Raw genomic sequence first — 20190 nt, forward strand, 5'->3', positions numbered from 1 at the left:
ATCTCCTTTCCGGATGCGGATGAGATTGTAAGCTCCACGTAGGTCCAGCTTGGTGAAAATCTTGCCCCTCCTGACGGTCGCTAAAAGGTCGTCAATCTTGGGCATGGGGAAAGCTTTGGGCTTAGTCAAGCTGTTGATGAACCTGTAATCCACTATAAGCCTTTTTTGGGGCGTGTCCTTCTTCTTCACAAAGAAAACAGGGCTGCCTCCCGCTGCTTTAGATTCCTGGATGAAACCGCGCTTGAGGTTATGGTCTATGAATTCCCGAAGCTCTTGCATTTCGTCCTCCGACATGGAGTACAGCTTGGCAGCAGGCAATTGCGCCCCTGGCACTAAATCAATCGCGCAGTCGTAAGGTCTATGAGGCGGCAACTTGTCAGCTTCCTTCTCACAGAAAACCTCCAAGAAGTCCTGGTACTTGTGAGGCACTGTTTGCACCATACCCAGATGCAATGGCTGCTCAGCTTCTCCTCCCTGATCGGTCTGAAAGCAATGCTGAGCACAATACGATGAACAAAAGTTGATCTGCCTCTGGTACCACGCAACCGCGGGACTGTGCCTCTCCAGCCAACTCATGCCTAACACGATGGGTGTGTCCGATAAGTGGGTGACATTGAAACTAATAAGCTCTCGATGGTTGCCAATCTGCATCATCATGGGAGGGGTTTGCTGCACCACTTGCCCCCCCAGCAACTTCCTGCCGTCCACCGTGACCACGTTCAGAGGCGTCGTTGCAGGCAGGAGCGCCATGTTGTGCTGCTTAACGAACTGCAATCCCATGAAGTCGGCGTTGCTTCCCGAATCGATCGTTATTGGAACCTCGAGGAGTCTCCCATCAGGCAACTGGAGTGTTGCTGTGAGCAGAACTGCCGGTTTGGGAGGCAAAGGGTCCACGCTCTGCAGTGATGCTGGGGGCTTGTCTACAGATCCGCCTGGCTGAGCCCCAGTAGCTCTGCTTCCAGCCAGGCACTGTCGTTTCCCTGAAGCTGCTCCCCTGGTTGCACCTCTGCTGTTACAGTTGCCAGCGCTGCAGTGTGCTTCTGGAGCCTCTGGGGGCACTCTTTCGCCATATGGTGCGCACTGTCACAGATGTAACACTTCCTGGTTCCTCTAGGAGGCTTCGCTTTGGCTGCACCAGGGACAGGGCTCTGGGATGGCTTCTGAGCCCTAGCACCACCAATCTCCATTGGCTCCTCTCTGTCCTTCCCCATTGGCGAGGGGTGCGCACGGCTGAAGTCCCTGTGCCCAAAAGGGAGAGTCCTTGCTTGCGCACGCGCTTGGGGCCCGTCCTCCTCATGCCACGGACGCCCCTCATGTCGAATTCCAAGAGCTAAAGCCCGTTGCACCACGTCTTCTAGGGTCTGGGGTCTGTCCCCCCTAGCGATCTCATCCTTGATGGGGGGGCTCAATCCCTCCCAAAAAAGATCTCTGACCGGTTTACTGTCCTTTGGCCAATCTAAGGCGGTGAGCAATGCAAAAAATTTAGAGTGGTATTGGCGCACAGTCGCTTTCCCCTGCCTCAGCCCGTGCATTTGACGGCGCGCAATGTCCACATCCACAGAGGATTGAAAACAAGAATCCATCGCTTTGATGAACGCAGTTGAATCGCGACGGGCCGGTCCATCTTCGCGCCACAAATTGCGTAGCCAAGCCCTGGCCTCCCCATGCAGGTGCGAAACAATGAACCCCACTCTCTCCTCCTCATCTTTAAAATCGTGACGGAGTAAGTGCAGTGCATATACAACGTCCGCTCTGAAATTGGGATAGTCTTGCAAGTTGCCATTAAAATGCTGAACTAGGGCACCCCCCCTCCGTCCAAGCGCAATGCCCTCCGCTCTGGATCCTGGGGCCCCCGCCTTGTCCGCGTGCTCCCACCTTGCCTGCAAATCCTGGCACGTCTTCTCCAAGTCGTCATTCTTCTTCTGCGAAGCAATGACTGCCGATGTGAGAGCGGTAACCTGATTCCGCAATGCAACCAGCTGCTCCTCAGCGCTCATGGCTGCTCCCGTTCGTGAGCTTCGCAAAAAAAAATTTTTGCTTTGAGAGAGGGGACTTACTGTCACGGCCACCCAGGTCTGGTCCCAGCTCACAAGAGACCTCACTCCGTTGCAGCTTATTTACAGGAAAAGTTTATTGAAGATTTCTGCTTCTCATACAGTTCAGCATTGTGGCCGTACGTCTGCCACGTTAGACCGCTGAAGTCCCCTCTGACTCCTCCCCTCTTCCGCACCAACTTAATAGCCTGGCTCTAGACCACCTCTTCCTCTCCTTTCTTTTCCGCAGGGTCTTCCTGCCCCCCTGGGTTCCCTCTCTCCGTGACTCGCCTGAGGCTGAATCCTCTGCCGCCTCTTCCCCCCTCTTTCTGGCTTTAGGGCCGGGCTCCTCCTCTGAGCTCTCTCCACTTCCGCGCGCCTCTACGTTTGAACTTGGCGCGCGTACGTTGCTGCTGACCTTTCTTTCGACCGCTACACCACCCCCTGCTCTGCTCTCCACCCTTTCCGGCTGAACACCCTGCTCCAACCCCCTCTCTCTGTTCTCTCCTAATCCTGCTCCCTCCGAGAGGCTGACGACTCCACCCCCTTTACTCCGTTCCGGCTGAGACGTCTCTTGCTTCCTCTGTCTTCCACTGGGCTCCTCTCCGCTTCTCCCTTCTCCTCCCCTTTGCTTGATTAAGGTAACCCCCTTTTGAGAATCCTCTGACTCGCTGCTCAGACTCGTGGATTCCCTCAGAATTCCGTCATCTTCTTCCTCATCCTTCTGCCCCTCCTCCCACTCGCTCTCCGTCTCCTCTGTCATCTCCTCCTCTCTCCCAGAAACCCTGACAATGCCCATTAAAAAAATTATTTTTAAATTGTATGGTTTGTTCTGTGTGTGGCTTTGTGTATTTTTGTTGTAAACCGCTTTGACCTTTTTTTTAATGAGACAGCGGTCTATAAATGTTTTTATAAATAAATACAGAAGTCTGGGAAACTGATGTGAATCCTCTCCTTACATTCAGAGACATGAATCTTTGTCATTATTGAAAGATTTCCCTGAATCTAGCATTCCCTCTAGTATGGTGCTGGAGGAGACTCTTGAGAGTCCCATGGACTGCAAGAAGATCAAACCTCTCCATTCTGAAGGAAATCAGCCCTGAGTGCTCACTGGAAGGACAGATCCTGAAGCTGAGGCTCCAAGACTTTGGCCACCTCATGAGAAGAGAAGACTCCCTGGAAAAGACCCTGATGTTGGGAAAGGTGGAGGGCACAAGGAGAAGAGGACGACAGAGGACGAGATGGTGGGACAGTGTTCTCGAAGCTACCAGCATGAGTCTGACCAAACTGGGGGAGGCAATGGAAGACAGGAGGGCCTGGCGTGCTCTGGTCCAGGGGGTCACAAAGAGGCGGACACAACTAAACGACTAAACAACAACAACAACAACAAGTATTCCCTCCCTCCCTGCCTCCAACTTATGTAAAACCCAGAGATGCTCTGGATACCTTCCGGATACTTGTAGTTGTGGGTGATGTCCTCTTTGGCATCCCTGCCCACGCTCTTGGTGCTGATGTGCTTTCCCACCAGAGAGGAGTACGTGGTCCTCTTCCGAGACATGTCGCTCTGCAGCATCAAATAGGCCACGTCTGCGTTGACCTCGGCGAAGACAAACTTCACGTCGTACTTCAGCTTCAGGTCTCCTTCCTTGACAGCTCGGACCGGAGTGGGGCCACAGCAGTAGACTCCTGCGAGGAGAAAGAAGCCATCGACCAGAGGAATATTAAAACGTACACTGGCTGCGTTTAATTATTGTTGAAAATGATATGTTGAAAACTAATAAAAAAAAATTATCCATTCCAGACTTTTAAAAACAACCCCTAAAACAGCCATTTAACATGAATTTTACTATCTTACGAGACCATTGATCCATAAAATGAACGCAATAAATAATGTACTGCAGTCACACAATCAATCAATCAGTAACTGAACTCGGTTCCACACAGTCACAAAAACAAAAGAAAAAGAGCTGCAAAAACAAAAACGCAAAATAAATAGCAAAAACAGACAGACCTCAGCGTAACACTCAAAATGAAAGTGTGGCACTCAAAATGGAGCACATTTGGCTTCCAAAAAAAGTTCACAAACCGGAACACTTACTTCCGGGTTTGCAGTGTTTGGGTTCCAAGTTGTTTGAATACCAAGGCGTTTGAGAACCAAGGTCCCACTGTAGGGGAATAATCAAGCCTCTTTTCTTTGTCCCTTAATTGCCTCCATTCCCAGCTCTGCAGAACCTCCCAGCCAAAGCGATGATAGGAAATTGGGTATCGGGCTGAGCGTACATTATAGATACGTGCCTAGCTGTGATAAGCAATCATCATCGTTGCCTGCATTTTAGGCACCATTCCTTTATTCTATTAAAGTTCTACTCTGTCCTTCAGTTAAACAACACAACCTCCTCCCAGGCCAAATCCTTTGGGGCCTGCCTTTGGGGCTGAGAGCTGCAGCCCTAAGGATGGAGGAGGAGGCTATTGGCTGGCGCTCTGGGCAGAGATACCTTCGCTTTTTTCCTGGGGAGTTGGGTCCAAAACCTGCCAGCCGTCATACCCGCCTGGGAGATCTGGGCGGGTCATCCAGGATTCGTTCCAGCAGTGATAATTCCTGTGGGAGGCAGAGAAAAGGGAGAGGGAGGGAGCAAAGTCCGATAAGAGAGGCACACTCTGCATTTCTCCAAAGGACCCTCGCATTCCAGAGGCGTTTGGCACACGACCAGCTGGAAAATTCTCAGCTCCCCCCATGGAATTTCTCTCCTAGGTGTTCCTGAGAAGTGCCAGGCATCCTCGCTCTGCAAGATGCTTGAAAACCGTTATGGGATGCTCAAGTATCAGGCACCTCGTAAGCAGAGAAATCCTATCAAGGCCTGAAATGCAAAACTTGCTGATGTCTGCCTGCTTCCAGCAGCACAACAGCTTTGACTTGAGGCGACAACAGGAGATTCGTAGAATTATTTTTAATTTAATTTATTATTATTTTCCGTTTTTTCTTGGTTTTCACATATTACATTACAATACAGATGTACCAAAGCCAACACCATTTCCTTCCCATCCCCCCATACATTTACATTTCCTCAATCCATCATATTATCCTTTTCTCCTTCCTCCCACTTCCCTCCGCCCCCACTCGATTTCCTCCACATTATACAATTTACAATAATCTTAGCTTTCTACAATCTTCTCAAATCATCTATATATTCTTATTATCTTTCCTTACTAATTTTTCTTCCATCCAGTACTTCACATTTTAATCTAGGCATGTTAGCGTATCTTTTTTTTGAGCGATATTTTGCCATATATTCATCAAAACATTTCCATTCCTTTTTTAATTTTTGATTCGACAGATTTCTTATTAAAGCAGTTAATTTTGCCAGTTAAGTTGGCAAAGATAGACAAATTGAAATCCAATCTCTGTTGGAGATCTGGTGGAGAAATAGGAACAACAATACATATGTGGTGGAGGTGTGAGGAAATTAAGAAGTTTTGGGTATTAGTACATGAAGAACTAAAGAAGATGTTGAAAATATCAATAACAAAGAAACCAGAGACATATCTCCTTGGATTGATAGATGAAGAGATACCACGGGTGGGGGGGGAGAGAGAATTTTAATGCAAGTACAGCTGCTAGAATAGTGATTGCTGCTAGGTGGAAGTCACAAACTATACCCACAAAGGAGGAATGGATTTGTAAACTAAATGAATATTTAATTTTGGCAAAGTTAACTGCTATAATGAGAATCGTAGAATTATAGAATGGGAAGGGACCCCAAGGTTCATGCAATACAGGAATCACAACTAAAGAATGCCAGATGGACAGCCCTCCAACCTCTTTTGAAAAACCTCAAAGAAAGGAGAATTTGCCACCTTCCGAATGAGTCTATTCCACCATCAAAAAGTTATTCTTAATCAGAATAACAGTACGGTAGGGTTGGAAGGGATTGCCAGGGATCATCTAGTCCAACCCCTTGCGATGCAGGAATCTCAGCTGAAAGCATCCCTGACAGATGGCCGTCCAACCTCTGCTTAAAAACCTCCAAGGAAGCTGTTGTTGTTGATTCAGTTGTTGCTTCCCTGCTAGCTGCACCAGGAACCCTAAAGTTCCTTCATGGACAGAGCCCAGCACCTCATAGTTAGGCAAAGCTGCTGCATGCATTTTTGGGGACTCCCAAACACCCACTGGACCTCCACTCACCAGATGAGCTCCCGGTTCCCCTGCTGCAGCTTCCCGTTCTCATCCAAATACTGCTCTATGACCAAGTTGCCGTTGGTGTCGTGGGCAGAGTTGTAGTTGGTGACCACGCGGGTGGGGATCCCCAGGGACCTCAGCACTGGGAAGGGAGGGGGGCAGAAGAGGGAGAGGTGAACGATCCATGGAACACGCCCAACAGACCTGGCAAGCTCCCAAATGAGGGAGACACTCGCTCCTACAGCTGACTTCAAAAATCCACACAACTGCATGCAAGGCAATACAGATATACTTGCATCTGCAATCATTCTGGTCCTACAGTGAAATATTAACAAGCAAAAAAGATGAAGGCGGAACTAGCTGCCTCGCTCCCAAAGGGAGGATACCCAAGCCCAAGTTTATTATTTTATTTTTATTATTTATTAGATTTATACACAGCCCTTTGTCAGAAAATCTTAGGGCATTCACAAGATAAAAATACAAATAAATAGCTAAAACAAAAGCAAAAGCAACAAAAAGCAACAAAACAATAGCCCCCCCTCCCACAAACACATTCTATTATTATTAGTTTGCCCCCATAGGAGGGGGCATTGGGCACGGTCCCCCATGGAGAGGGTGAGGAGACGGCCCCCTGCTACAGAGAACGGTGGAACAGGGGGCTGTCGCATATACCAGAACCCCCAACACACACCCCCAACACACTTTAAAAAACCGCCTCCGATGTGATTAACGACCTGAGCCTCTGATAAGGCTCCAAGCACGTTTCCCCATTACGCAGAGTATCCAGCACAGGGAAGGGCAAGAAATATGAGCTACATGCTAAGAGTTTTATTACTAAGCTACGCAGACAGAAAAGAAATAAATCCTCTCTCTGTGAAAGCAGAGAGCAACCGAAAAACAAAGGAACAGGAAGAAGAAGAAGAAGAAGAAGAAGAAGAAGAAGAAGAAGAAGAAGAAGAAGAAGAAGAAGAAGAAGAAGAAGAAGAAGAAGAAGAAGAAGAAGAAGAAGAAGAAGAAGAAGAAGAAGAAGAAGAAGAAGAAGAAGAAGAAGAAGAATAGTAGTAGTAGTAGTTTGGATTTGATATCCCGCCTTTCACTCCCTTGAAGGAGTCTCAAAGCGGCTCACATTCTCCTTTCCCTTCCTCCCCCACAACAAACACTCTGTGAGGTGAGTGGGGCTGAGAAACTTCAGAGAATGTGACTGGCCTAAGGTCACCCAGCAGCTGCATGTGGGGGAGCAGGGAAGCGAACCCGGTTCCCCAGATTAAGAGTCCACCGCTCTTAACCACTACACCACACTGGCTCTCCAGTAAACCAGTAAACATCACATCCGTCTCCTGTCTTCCGTCAGACTTCCAACAGTCTGGAATCCCAGGAATGTAAACAGAGTCCTGTGACTCCAAGGGCACTGCACAGAGGCAACACACAGAAACCAACAGAGCCATGGTATTCCCCAAATGCTGTTTGTGATGGGGGTGAGCCAAGGAGGCAGCCCCTTTCTGCTTCCTCACTGAGGACCCCTCACCTGTGCAGGCCACAGCGGCAAAGACCCAGCACTGCCCGTACCGGACTGGCAGGCACCCATATTTCTGCCACCTCTGGAGGATGTCCACGCTCCCGTTCCAGGCCATGGGGCTCACGCCGTCGTCATACTGGTTGTCCCAGCGTCCAAACAGGATGCCTTGGTCATCGTTGCAGTTCACCTGCAGCCCAAGACACAACAAGAGGAGGAGGATGTGGACAGGTGGCTCAGGAGCTGAAGGAACCATTTGCACAGATTGGGTGGGGTTTCCTGAGTCCAGGTGCAAAACAGCTTGGAGCCAAGGGATCCTATTTATCTGCCCAAAGCCTGAGGTTGTCTTTGGAGGTCCAGTCCGGATACCTCTACTGAATGAAATGCAGTGGGTACCCCAGTTATGGAATATCCTTCCCAGGGAGGCCTGCCTGACACCATTTTGTGGTCTTTCCCCCTCTTCATCTTCAAAACAACTTACAGAGCCATTTTTTTAAAAACCTGCATTTATTTGATGGTGCTGTGAGCTCTGCTTTCATTGTCTTTACAGTTGTACCCTGGATCCCGAAAATTTTTACACATCACTTGGGAAGACAGGCAAACTAATGCCAGTGGACTGGAAGAAGCAAAGATCACCAGTGTGGAAGCAATGATTCTTCAACATCAACTTTGTTGGACTGGTCATGTTGTGCGGATGCCTGATGATCGTCTTCCAAAGCAACTACTCTTTTCCCAACTTAAAAATGGAAAGCGTAATGCTGGTGGTCAACAAAAGAGGTTCAAAGGCTGTCTCAAGGCAAATCTTTAAAAATGTAGTATAAACACTGACAACTGGGAAACACTGGCCTGCGAGTGCTCCAGTTAGAGAACAGCCTTCACCAAAGGTGTCATGGGCTTTGAAGACACTTGAACTCAGGACACAAGGGAGAAATGTGCTAGCAGGAAGGCGCGCTTGGCAAACCCTCACCATGATCAGCTCTTGCCCGGAAACCTATGTCCCCACTGTGGCAGGAAGTGTGGATCCAGAATTGGCCTCCACAGTCACTTACGGACTCATTGTTAGAAGCATGCATATGTACTCAGTACTTGGTTTGGGCCCCTTTTGCATCAATTACTGCCTCAATGTGGCGTGGCATGGATGCTATCAGCCTGTGGCACTGCTGAGGTGTTATGGAAGACCAGGATGCTTTAATAGCAGCCTTCAACTCTTCTGCATTGCTCAGTCTCATGTCTCTCATCTTTCTCTTGGCAATGCCCCATAGATATTCTAATTTTCCGAGTTTCACCTGTACTTGCAGAACTAATTACCTGAAGTAAGATAAAGGCAGCAGCATCTCTGATACACGTTTCAGAATGCAAGTGTCCCCTAACACATAATTCTGTGTTATCTTATTTTGCAACCAGAGTTGCAAATGGCAGGAGTTTGGGCCATTTCAGCTTCGCAGGAAAGCCCCCGAGTGTGTGAGGAGGACTCGGCTCTCTGTGGGGCTGGCAGAAGACAACAGGAGCATCTCCTTAGGACTGGGCAGAAGCTGCCTGGGGAGGCGGCCGCTGGCACAGTTGCCCACGTGGCGGGCCTGCCCTCTTGCTCCAAACTCACCATGGCGCTCACTACCCTGCTGATATAGACAGGGCTGTTGCGTCGGGAGCAGTCTTTGTCCTGGTTTCGGAGAAACTTGGGGTTGGTGTCCAACAGCTGGAGGCAGATGTCCAGAATTTCATCTTCAAACTAATCCAGAAGGAGAAGGAAGGCATAAGAGGAAGACATCATCATCATCATCATTACGGCAACTTACAAAAAGTGAAAGAGCACCAGCAAACCCCACATACATGCATTAAACCAAGGGGGGATTTACATTAAAACATCTCACCAACTCTAAAAGTGCGTAGTTTAAAGCCAAAGGCCTGGTGAAAGAGGAATGATTTCCCTGGTGACTGAAGATATATGATGATGGCACCAGGCGAGCCTCCCTGGGGAGAACACTCCACAAGCAGGGAGCCACCACGAAAAAGGCCCCGTTCTCATGTTGCCGCCCTACGGGCCTCTTGTGAAATAGGCAAACAAAGAAGGGCTTCAGATGATAATCGCAGGGTCTGGGTCGGTGAATAGGAGGAGAGGCCATCGTGAGCTGCAGAAGGCTTTAAAGGTCAAAATTGGACCCCAAAACTAATGGATAGCCAGTGCTGTCAGACAGTACCAGGAAATGAAAAAGAAAACACCCAGGTTTTTCTTATTTCCCTGAGCTGCAATAAATCAGGAATAAAGCAAACTAGACAAGATGCTGGATCATGGAAGTCTGCACCCCTAACTCTCTCTCTAAATAGCCACAATCGGTATTATAGCTGTGCCATGTGGAGAGGAGGGGGTTAAATCTTCCTGGGCACTACCAAAATCACCACCACCACCCCACATCTCTTTGCTGTGGGGGGAAAGGACCCATTTTAGCCAAAGGATGCCTGCTGTATGTCTTCCTGCATCGTGCGGATGAAGAACACCACAAACAAAATACCATGGACAATCTGGAGAGATATAATTTATGGATTAGGAAAGAATATGCAGTTGAAAAGGTTGACCGTAGGACCCACGGAGTGGAGGGTGGGAAGTCTGGAGATTCAGAGAAATCTCTAAATATGGATATGCATTTTGTATTGTCATAATTCTACACTTGTAAAATCAAATAAAAATTATTTCCGAAAAAAGGACACCACAAACGCCTTGCTGAATCCAACACAACGTCTATCAAGTCAGCCATCAAAATCAGGGAGGGGGTGTATTTTTCAGGCCCCAAGTGGACGGGGACAAACCTGTCCAAACGCGACATATTATTAACCGTTGACTCCAAGAAAAACCTGAACACATCTGAGTGCAACACATTTTTCTCCGCTTTGAGGAGAGTTTCCCTTTCTGGTAAGGCAGGGGGAAATAAGGAGGGAAGCTGAGCATGGTTACCGATTGATTAAAATCCAAAGCTGCGTGTTGCTGCACAGATCTCAGCAGCTCCACATGCCCATTGGGTTGGTAATCTGCGTTTTAAAAGCTCTCTTAACGCCTGTGATTATCAGGCTAATTGTCCCACTGAGTTCATAGCATATTCTCATTCTCTCTCTCTCTCTCTCTCTCTCTCTCTCTCTCTCTCTCTCTCTCTCACACACACACACACACACACACACACACACACACAAAGCTAGCTCCTTTTTCTTTGCCGAGACACCCTCCCTCAAGGAAGATGGGACCACGGCTACAAGCCAGAGTCCGAGGGAATTCAACCCTGGTTGCTTCCCTAACAACCAAGAATTTGGGGATACTCTATAGGTGGCAACGTATCATTTAAACCCACAGCAAGGACTCTTGATGTTGGGCAGCTCCTGTGACCCCCAGCACTAGGTGTAAATCAGAGCTGAGGCACAATGAAAACAAAAACTGTGTTTTTATTAAACTCTCAGAGCGGGATAAAGCATGACCGGTTCAGCATTAAAGCCACAGTACTGGTTTTCTGTCTGAAATGCCAGTTCAGGTTTGAACACGAACTGTGCTTGCAATCCTCCACTACAGAACTATTTATATAAAAACAATTTCCTCCTCGAATCATAGAAATGTAGAGGTGGAAGGGATCCAAAGCGAGATCGCCCTGCAATAACACAGGAGTAGCAGCTAAGGACCATCCACTTTTCCTTTTCCTGCAAAAGCACCTCCAGCCCTTTGAGGGATACTTTCCCTCCACCTGCGGGAATTGGACAGCTTTATCCTACCTGGATAAAGTAGTGGTGTATGGAAGTGAGAGCTGGACCATAAAGAAGACTGATTGCCGAAGAATGGATGCTTTTGAATTCTGGTGCTGGAGGAGACTCTGGAGAGTCCCATGGACTGCAAGAAGATCAAACCTCTCCATTCTGAAGGAAATCAGCCCTGAGGGCTCACTGGAAGGACAGATCCTGAAGGCTCCAATACTTTGGCCGCCTCATGAGAAGAGAAGACTCCCTGGAAAAGACCCTGATCTTGGGAAAGATGGAGGGCACAAGGAGAAGGGGACGACAGAGGACGAGATGGTTGGATAGTGTTCTCGAAGCTACCAGCATGAGTTTGACCAAACTGCGGGAGGCAGTGGAAGACAGGAGGGCCTGATGTGCTCTGGTCCAGGGGGTCACGAAGAGGCGGACACGACTAAACGACTAAACAACAACAATTTTCATTGGAGAAATGTTGGAAGGTATTCAACAGCTCTTTCCATCCAGCATTCTGTTCTCACCATGGCCAACCAGATCAAATGCCTCTATTGGGAAACCCACAAGCAGGATTCGAATACAGGACCCCTCTCTACTCCTGCAGTTTCCAGCAAATGGGATTCAGAAGCACCTCTGCTTCTGACTGTGGAGGCAGAGTAGAGCCCTCCTGGCTAGGAACCTCCCGGAGAAAATCCTTCAGTGGGGTCCCATTTCTCAAAGCCGCAACGACCAGGACTTTGGCAGAGCCTGATGCACATTTTATTCACGGCTGCAGAGCCTACAGAGTGCAAGGGAGTCTGGCACCGAGAGTGGCAGCGGACGCCACTTTGAAGGACTTTCTCAGGCATCGGAGAGAGCAACGACTAGCTGCCTTGTCTGGAGGCGTCAGAAGCAGTTTTTATGGTTTTTATCTCACAGTCCAGGAAGAGGACTTGGGCAGGCTGACAGCCAGCCAGGATGCCTCTGGCCTGTTTGTGCAGCAGAGATTAGATGCTTGCTGAAGCCTCAGATAAGAACGGAGAACTCCAGGGAGCAGCCTTCCCCCTGTTCTGGCCCCATAGAAAGGCAAAAGGAGGGGAAGGGGCAGCTGTGAGCCAAAGCACAGTTTGGCTCAATGAACAGTCCCAACCTGCTGCCCTCCAGAATTAGGCAAATTCATGCAGGAGAGGACCCAGAGAGTTATGGTCTGCCTTCAGAGTCAGCAATGCGCATGAATACCAGGTGCTGGAAGCCACAGGAGTTGTTCTGGTGCTCGATTCCTGGTTGTAACTCGCTCTACGTGGGGCTGCCCTTGAGACTGACCCAGAAACTCCAGCGGGTGCAGAATGCCGTGGCGAGACTCCTTATGGGGTCTTCGCTCCGAGACCACAGTCACCCGGTGCTATACCAGCTGCACTGGCTCCCGGTGGAGTACAGGATCAGGTTTAAGGTGCTGGTTTTAACCTTTAAAGCCCTATACGGCCTAGGACCCACAAACCTATGGGACCGCCTCTCCTGGTATGTCCCACAGAGAAATTTACGGTCTGCAAATAAAAACATCCTAAAGATCCCAGGCCACAGAGAGGTTAGGCTGGCCTCAACTAGAGCCAGGGCTTTCTCGGCCGCGGCTCCAATCTGGTGGAACGCTCTGTCCCAAGAGACCAGGGCCCTGCGGGACCTGACATCTTTCCGCAGGGCCTGCAAGACAGAGCTGCTCCACCAGGCCTTTGGTCAGGGCGCAGCCTGACCCCCTCCTCTGGCAACCTGCACAGAATTTTGCTTGATGGTTGCCATTAATTTGATTTTAATGTGATTTTAATTAATTTTATAATGAATGCTTTTAGAATGTTGAACTATTTTGATTGTTGTTAGCCGCCCTGAGCCCAGCTTCGGCTGGGGAGGGCGGGATATAAATAAAATTTATTATTTTATTATTTATTATTGTGGGTTTCCCATTGGGCATCTGGGGCAGAGGGAGCCCTGCTCCGCACCTGCCCTTGCCTTGCCCTGTGAAATTGTTTGTGTGGCTATGGGGCCACCATACCCAAAAGGAGACTTTTGGATCAAGCCTGACAGCCATTGAATTGGCCAGCGCACGGCTGATTCCCCTGGCAGATCTTGCCCCAATGCTGTGGTGTTTTCCTCCCTTCCTTGTCCTTGGCTGTCATCCGGATCAGTTTCAGACTATCTGATTTCTCCTCATGTGCAGGCTTGCTGTATATGGATTTGATCTGTTTTTATTCATTTTAAATATCTGCATTTGCTTCCTGTTTGTATTGGAGAGCTCCAGGAATGCTGGACTGGGTGATGTGATGATGAACGTTTTGTACAGTCAGATGTTTGCACTTGTTCCTGTTGGCTTCTGGCGCACGTCCGAAGCAAATACAACCACCTGGAACCCGAAAAGCTAGTGCAAAGTGTGTTATATTTGGCTCCATTTCACAAACGGAGGAACTGAGGCTGTGGGGTACAGCTTTGCCCAAGGTGACATGTCCCTGGGAGGATCATCAGGACTCTGAGATCTTGGTTTAACTTGCCATCCTATCCTCTAAAATAGCCTTTGCCAACGTGGTGCTCTCTAGCCAGCACTGATGGGAGTTGTAGCGTAAAACATCTGGAAGGCATTATATTGGCTCTAAAAGTGCCTGCAACATGTTTTTTTCTGGCTGAGGACCTTCTGTTCTCTCCTTATCATGTGCTTGAATCTGGAGATGGATGGTGTCCTGCATTATTGCCTCAGGGCTGGAGAGCAGGACTTGCCCAAGACATTTTGCTGCCTGAGGCAAAGGACAAGATATTCCCTCTATCCCTACCCCATGGGCAAAGCCCAGCACATGGTCAGATGCATCTCATTTCAACATTGTCAAGTGGGCAGAATCCTCTGCTACGTCCAAGAGATGCTGGCTAGGTTAGAGCTGGCCGTGTGAAATATGCTCAAATACCTCCCTGTTCCTGCCCACTCGGCAGCATCTGCCGCCTGAGGCAGCTGCTTAATGATACAGCCAGACTATCTAGATCAGCAGTTCTCAACCTGCAGATCCCCTGATGTTGTTGGACTACAACTCCCATCACCCCTGAGTTCTGGCCTTGCTAGCTAGGGATGATAGGAGTTGTAGTCCAACAACATCTGGGGACCCACAGGTTGAGAACCGCTGATCTAGATCATGGGTAGTCAAACTAAGGCCCGGGGGCCGGATCCTGTCCAATAGCCTTCTAAATCTGGCCTGCGGATGGTCCGGGAATCAGTGTATTTTTACATGAGTAGAATGTGCACTTTTATTTAAAATGCATCTCTGAGTTATTTGTGGGGCGTGGGAATTCGTTCATTTTTTCTTTTCTTTTTCAAAATATAGTCCGGCCCCCCACAAGATGTGAGGGACAATGGTCCGGCCCCCTGCTGAAAAAGTTTGCTGACCCTGATCTAGTTAGCCACTAGCTTCCCCTCAGCTGTGCAGCTCTGTTGCTAGACGACCCTGCCTCCCACAGTCCAAACCAAACATTTGGGGACACCACCTCCAGACTCGCACATACCCAAGGGATGCCCATCTTTTATGACTCTGCATGCGCAGAATTTCATGTGGGTCATGTTGCTCCTGCTAACGGATACAAAATCTGGACTCCAGTGTGCAATGCTATGCAAGCTATGCAGAGTTTTCCATGACCCTGACTGGGTTCAGTGATCTATAGCCTCCCTCCCTCTCTCTCTGTTCCTGCAAGTTTTGGACTCAGCATTTTCACATCCAGAAATGTGTGGGATTGTTTCATTGGTCCTGACAGGTCCTCAGTATGTATCTTTCAGCTTGTTGGGTTTCACCCATTTGAGATGAATTTGTGTGATAATATTAATATAATAATTTATTATTTATAGCCTGCCCATCTGGATGGGCTTCCCCAGCCACTCTGGGCGGCTTCCAACAGAATATTAAAATACACTGGTTTGTTAAACATTAAAAGCTTCTCTAAACAGGGCTGCCTTCAGATGTCTTCTAAAAGTTTGGTAGCTGCTGTTCCCTTTGACATCTGATGGGAGGGCGTTCCACAGGGCGGGGGCCACCACTGAGAAGGCCCTCTGCCTGGTTCCCTGTAACTTGGCTTCTCGCAGCAAGGGAACCGCCAGAAGGCCCTCGGAGCTGGACCTCAGTGTCTGGGCTGAATTATGGGGGTGGAGATATACAAGTATACAGGTACACAGGTATACAGGACCGTGATATTTAAAAGACCATTGGCATCAGATAAAATGAAGTCCTTCTTCATGCAGCCTAGTGTTAAACTATGGAACTCACTGCTGCAGGAGGCAGTCGTGGCCACCAACCTAGATGGCTTTAAAAGAGGATTAGAAAAATTCATGGAGAAGGAGGAGACAACTGATGGCTCTTGGCCAGGATGGCTCTGCTCTGCCTCCACGGTCGAAGGAAGCAATGGTTCTGAATACCAGTTGCTGGAAGCTGCAGGAGAGGAGAGGAATCTCATGCCTGGGTCCAGCTGGCGGGTTTCCCACAGGCATCAAAATGATCAAATAACAGCATATAACTTGGAGTGTTCTGTTTAAACTGCCTGAACATAAGAAGAGCTTTGCTGCTGGATCAGGCCACTTGGTCAAACACTCTGTTCTCCCAGCAGACAACAAAATGCCCACAGGATATCTGCTATCAAGACTGGGGTGCAATAATTCTGTCCGTCTGCAATTCCCACACTGGACGCTGGAGGTAGAACATTGTGACTTACAGCCAAATAAGTTGGAGTTCTTGTTATTAAATATACCAAGAAAAAAGCACACCAAGAACTCAGGCCAATATACCAGTAAGTTTCAATAGTGGAAGTGGTCCCTACTCACAAATCAATAGTCAATTGTAACAAAAACTAATCCATTCAAAAGTATGTATTCTGACAAGGATTACAAACTCAAATAGAGATTACAAACTCAAACAGGGATTACAAACTCAAACTCATAAGGATATGTATAACACAATAATTTGTTACAGAATTAGAGATAAGAGTTTATGAGTACAGATAAGTTCATGTTAGTCCATAGTCAGATTTGACATGAAGATCTTAGTTTCAATCATTGAGCAGAAGTCAGAAGTCAATTATGGATCAGAAACCAGGACAGGGCCCTGTTTCGATGTATTCATCTTCATCAGCTGGAATCATCATTACAACCAACTACTCAGTAGGGACCACCCCCACTATTGAAACTTATATTAGCCAGAGTTCTTGGTGTGCTTTTTTTCTTGGTATATTTATAGCCAAAGACAGCTACATCCACCATGAATTTATCTAATCCCCACTTAAACCCTTCAGAGTTGGCAGCCATCCCTGGAACTTGCAGCAGTTTTTGACCGGGTGCTTTGCAAAGAAGCACATTCTCTCGTCTGCCCAGACCCTCCAAAAGGAAACAAAATCATTCTGGCAGATCCATTTCCACACTCTCCTCTTTAAACCATTGCAAGGCTTACGTTTTTAAAAACTCACCCCATATGCTTCTAAATCTACTGTCATCCACCCAAAGCCTTTGGAAACTTCGGGTTCTGGGGGTAATTGGATTATTTCTGTGCAAGTGGACAGCATGACAGGAGCCAAAGTAATCTATGAGTGGGCGCAAAGACAGATGGATAGCTGATGGAAGCACTTCTGGTCTAGGACATCAGAAGACAGAGCCATTTTGAAACCCATTGCCTGAAGAGCTGCAGAGTGTTGTGAAAACGTTTTGATCCACTTCAAAACGTCTCCTTGTCTCCTCTGTGTTCTTGTTTTCTAAAGCTTGCTGAGGAATTTCAGCCTTTTGCGCACGCTCTCTCTCTCTCTCTCCATCCCAGGGGGAATATGCCAGAAACTCCTCATATTGCCTCTCTTCTATTTTGTGGAACATTCTCTAAGAGGACGATAGCCAGGCAAGTTCTCTGCTCAGGTATCTGATGGTGTGATGCCATTTACACTCCTGGAGTGCCTGTTTTCAACCAAGTGCAGAGGGGCTTGGACTAATGGATCCTTTGGGCCCCTCTTCCTGCTCCCCACGTGCTTCGCAAAAGGGCAGCGGAGGGCAAGGAAGCAACTCACCTGGCCAAAGTTCCATGGGATCGAGTAGATGTAATCCTTGGATCCCTGGTAGATCTGGCCATGCTGGGTCAACACGTATTCCACACGCTGCTCTTCGCTCTCCAGGAAGACAGAGTCCGCTGCGGGGAAAAGATGCCGTCAGAAGAGGAAGGCGGAAAAGGCCTCGGAGGAGAGGGATGGGGGAGAGGCCGTGTGGTGTAGTGGTTAGAGCGTTAGTCTAGGACCGGGGTGACCTGGGTTCGATTCCCCATTCGGCCATGAACGTTCAGGGTGTGTGTCCTTGGAGGCCAGTCACTGCCTCACAGCTTAAACCTACCTCACAGGGCTGTTGTGGGGATTAATGAGGACTAGAATGTGGTCTAAATCACAGAGCCTAGGGCTTGCCGATCAGAAGGTCGGCGGTTCAAATCCCCATGACAGGGTGAGCTCCTGTTGCTCGGTTCCTGCCAACCTAGCAGTTTGAAAGCACGTCCAAGTGCAAGTAAATAGGTACCGCTCCGGCGGGAAGGCAAACGGCGTTTCCGTGCACTGCTCTGGTTCTCCAGAAGTGGCTTAGTTCTGCTGGCCACATGACCTGGAAGCTGTACACCGGCTCCCTCGGCCAATAAAGCGAGATGAGCACCGCAACCCCAGAGTCGTCCATCACTGGACTTAACTGTCAGGGGTCCCTTTATCTTTACCTAGAATGTTTATAGCCCAATTTTTCCTCCCAGGTAAAAGGTAAAGGTAAAGGACACCTCGGGGGGGGGGGGGGAAGTCCAGTCAAAGGTGACTACGGGGTTGCATCTCGCTTTCAGCCCAAGGGAGCCAGCATTTGTCCACATAAAGTTTTCCAGGTCATGTGGCCAGCAGGACTAAACCGCTTCTGGCGCAATGGGACACCATGAGAGCACTGGAAATACTGTTTACCTTCCTGCCACAGCAGTACCTATTTATCTACTTGCACTGGTGTGCTTTTGAACTGCTAGGTTGGTAGGCGCAGGGACCGAGCAATGAGAGCTCACCCCGTGGCGGGGATTCGAACTGCCAAGCCTCTTTCCGGCAAGCCCAAGAGGCTCAGTGGTTTAGACCACAGCGCCACCCACATACGTGATTCTAGCCTTCATTTAACCCCCACAACAACCCTGTGAGGTAGGTTAGAGTGAGAAGCAAGCCTTGGCCCAAGGTCACACAGTGAGCTTCATGGCTGGGGGGAGAGATTTGGTCCTAGGCGAACACTCTAACCACTGCATTGCACTGTCTCTGGGAAAGCCTAGAAACTGAGAAAGCAGATCCCTTCTGATGTCATCAAGGACAGTGGGATGACCTGGGAGCAGAGCCCCAGCAACACGGCAAAGAATCCTGGAGCAAACATTGCAGATTGCTCCATCTGCTCCTTCAAGTAAACGAATCTAAATTCAGGTAGGCAGCCCAGTTGGTCTAACACAGTCGAAATAAATAAAAAAATTGTCCAGTAGCACCTTAGAGACCAACTAAGTTTGTTCTGGGTATAGGTTTTCGTGTGCATGGACACTTCTTCAGATACCTTCAGATTTGCACATGAAAGCTTATACCCAGAACAAACGTAGTTGGAATCTAAAATAATCCCCCATTTTGCTCTGCTCTGTGTGTCTGTTCCACTTTAGCATCCAAACCCCGTGGATGCATTTCAACCTTTGAACACTGACACAGATAAAGGTGGTAAGATAACACTCATCGGCAGCATCATATGGGATACTGAAAAGATGCGACAGAAATGCAAAGCGTCGCCAGCAGTGTTGCCGCCCAGGTTAGGCTGTGCAAAACTGCGATAATAAGGGGAGGAACTGTAACGCTTTCAGCGGAGTTTGCTGGGGAATGTGGTCTCCCTGCACTAGAAACATAAAGCCTTGTCTGGGGGAGGAGGCAGTGGGGGAGCAGGAGATGCTGCCCACCCGTGTAGACAATACTGAGGTAGATAGACCAATGGTCTAACTCTCTCCAAGCCAGCTTCCTTCCAAACGAGTCTGCCTCCTTCTAACTGTCCCAGGCTTCTGCAGCCCTTCGGCCTGAGATCCATTTAAACTGGAGTTCCTACAGACTGGAACTGGGAACCTTCTGCACACAGAGCACACGCTCTAATACCACTCCATCCATGGCTAGAAGGTTGGAGCTTCAATCTCCAGCAATTCCAGGCAGGACTGCAAAAGACCCTTGTCCATTGCTGGTCACTGCAACCTGGTCTTTGCCAACCTCGTGTCCTTCAGATGTTTGGGGCAGCAGCATCAGCGCGACGGTGCTGGCCAAGGTCAATGGGAGCTGTAGTCTAAAACATCTGGAGGGCACCAGGTTGGTGAGCACTGAGCCAGAAGCTCCCGTGATGACGCAGGCTCCTGCCAAGGCTTGCAATCACCTACCTGGGCACCAAGGGTTGAAGAGCAGGACAAACTCGCCCAGGCTGAAGCTGGAGCCCTGATGGTCAGTGGCAGCGTCCATGGTCAGGCGGTAGCGGCCGATGCGGGCGTCAGGAGGGGAGGAGATGGACAGAGTCAGAGAGGTCCCCTCCTGGCATTCCACGGCTGAGCTCCAGACAGCCTCTTCCAGAGAGCAGGAAAGGGGAAAGAGAGATCTGGTCCCCGATGTCTCGATGGGGCAGGGCCCTGCAGGAGGAGGAAGCAAAACAGGCCGGTGGTCAGAGCTCTCTGCGCATGAACTAGGGATACGGTGCAGAACGCAGCAGCCAGAAAGCA

At 48.9% G+C, this 20190-nt stretch overlaps 1 protein-coding gene across 1 annotated transcript in view; it reads right to left on the minus strand.

Moving 5' to 3' along the window:
- The window catches only part of TGM2 (transglutaminase 2), a 62872-nt gene that overhangs the window by 18834 nt on the left and 23848 nt on the right, over positions 1 to 20190 (minus strand). Inside the window, exons 3-9 of the mRNA XM_081916848.1 lie at positions 19858 to 20100; positions 17483 to 17601; positions 9324 to 9452; positions 7736 to 7913; positions 6217 to 6352; positions 4529 to 4632; positions 3480 to 3719 (exon numbers count right to left, since the gene is read on the minus strand). Of these exons, the coding sequence (XP_081772974.1) occupies positions 3480 to 3719; positions 4529 to 4632; positions 6217 to 6352; positions 7736 to 7913; positions 9324 to 9452; positions 17483 to 17601; positions 19858 to 20100 (1149 nt within the window). The remainder of the gene's footprint in view (positions 1 to 3479; positions 3720 to 4528; positions 4633 to 6216; positions 6353 to 7735; positions 7914 to 9323; positions 9453 to 17482; positions 17602 to 19857; positions 20101 to 20190) is intronic.

Source organism: Podarcis melisellensis (assembly GCF_964234715.1).
Source record: "Podarcis melisellensis genome assembly, chromosome: 6".
Taxonomy (NCBI): Eukaryota; Metazoa; Chordata; class Lepidosauria; order Squamata; family Lacertidae; genus Podarcis; species Podarcis melisellensis.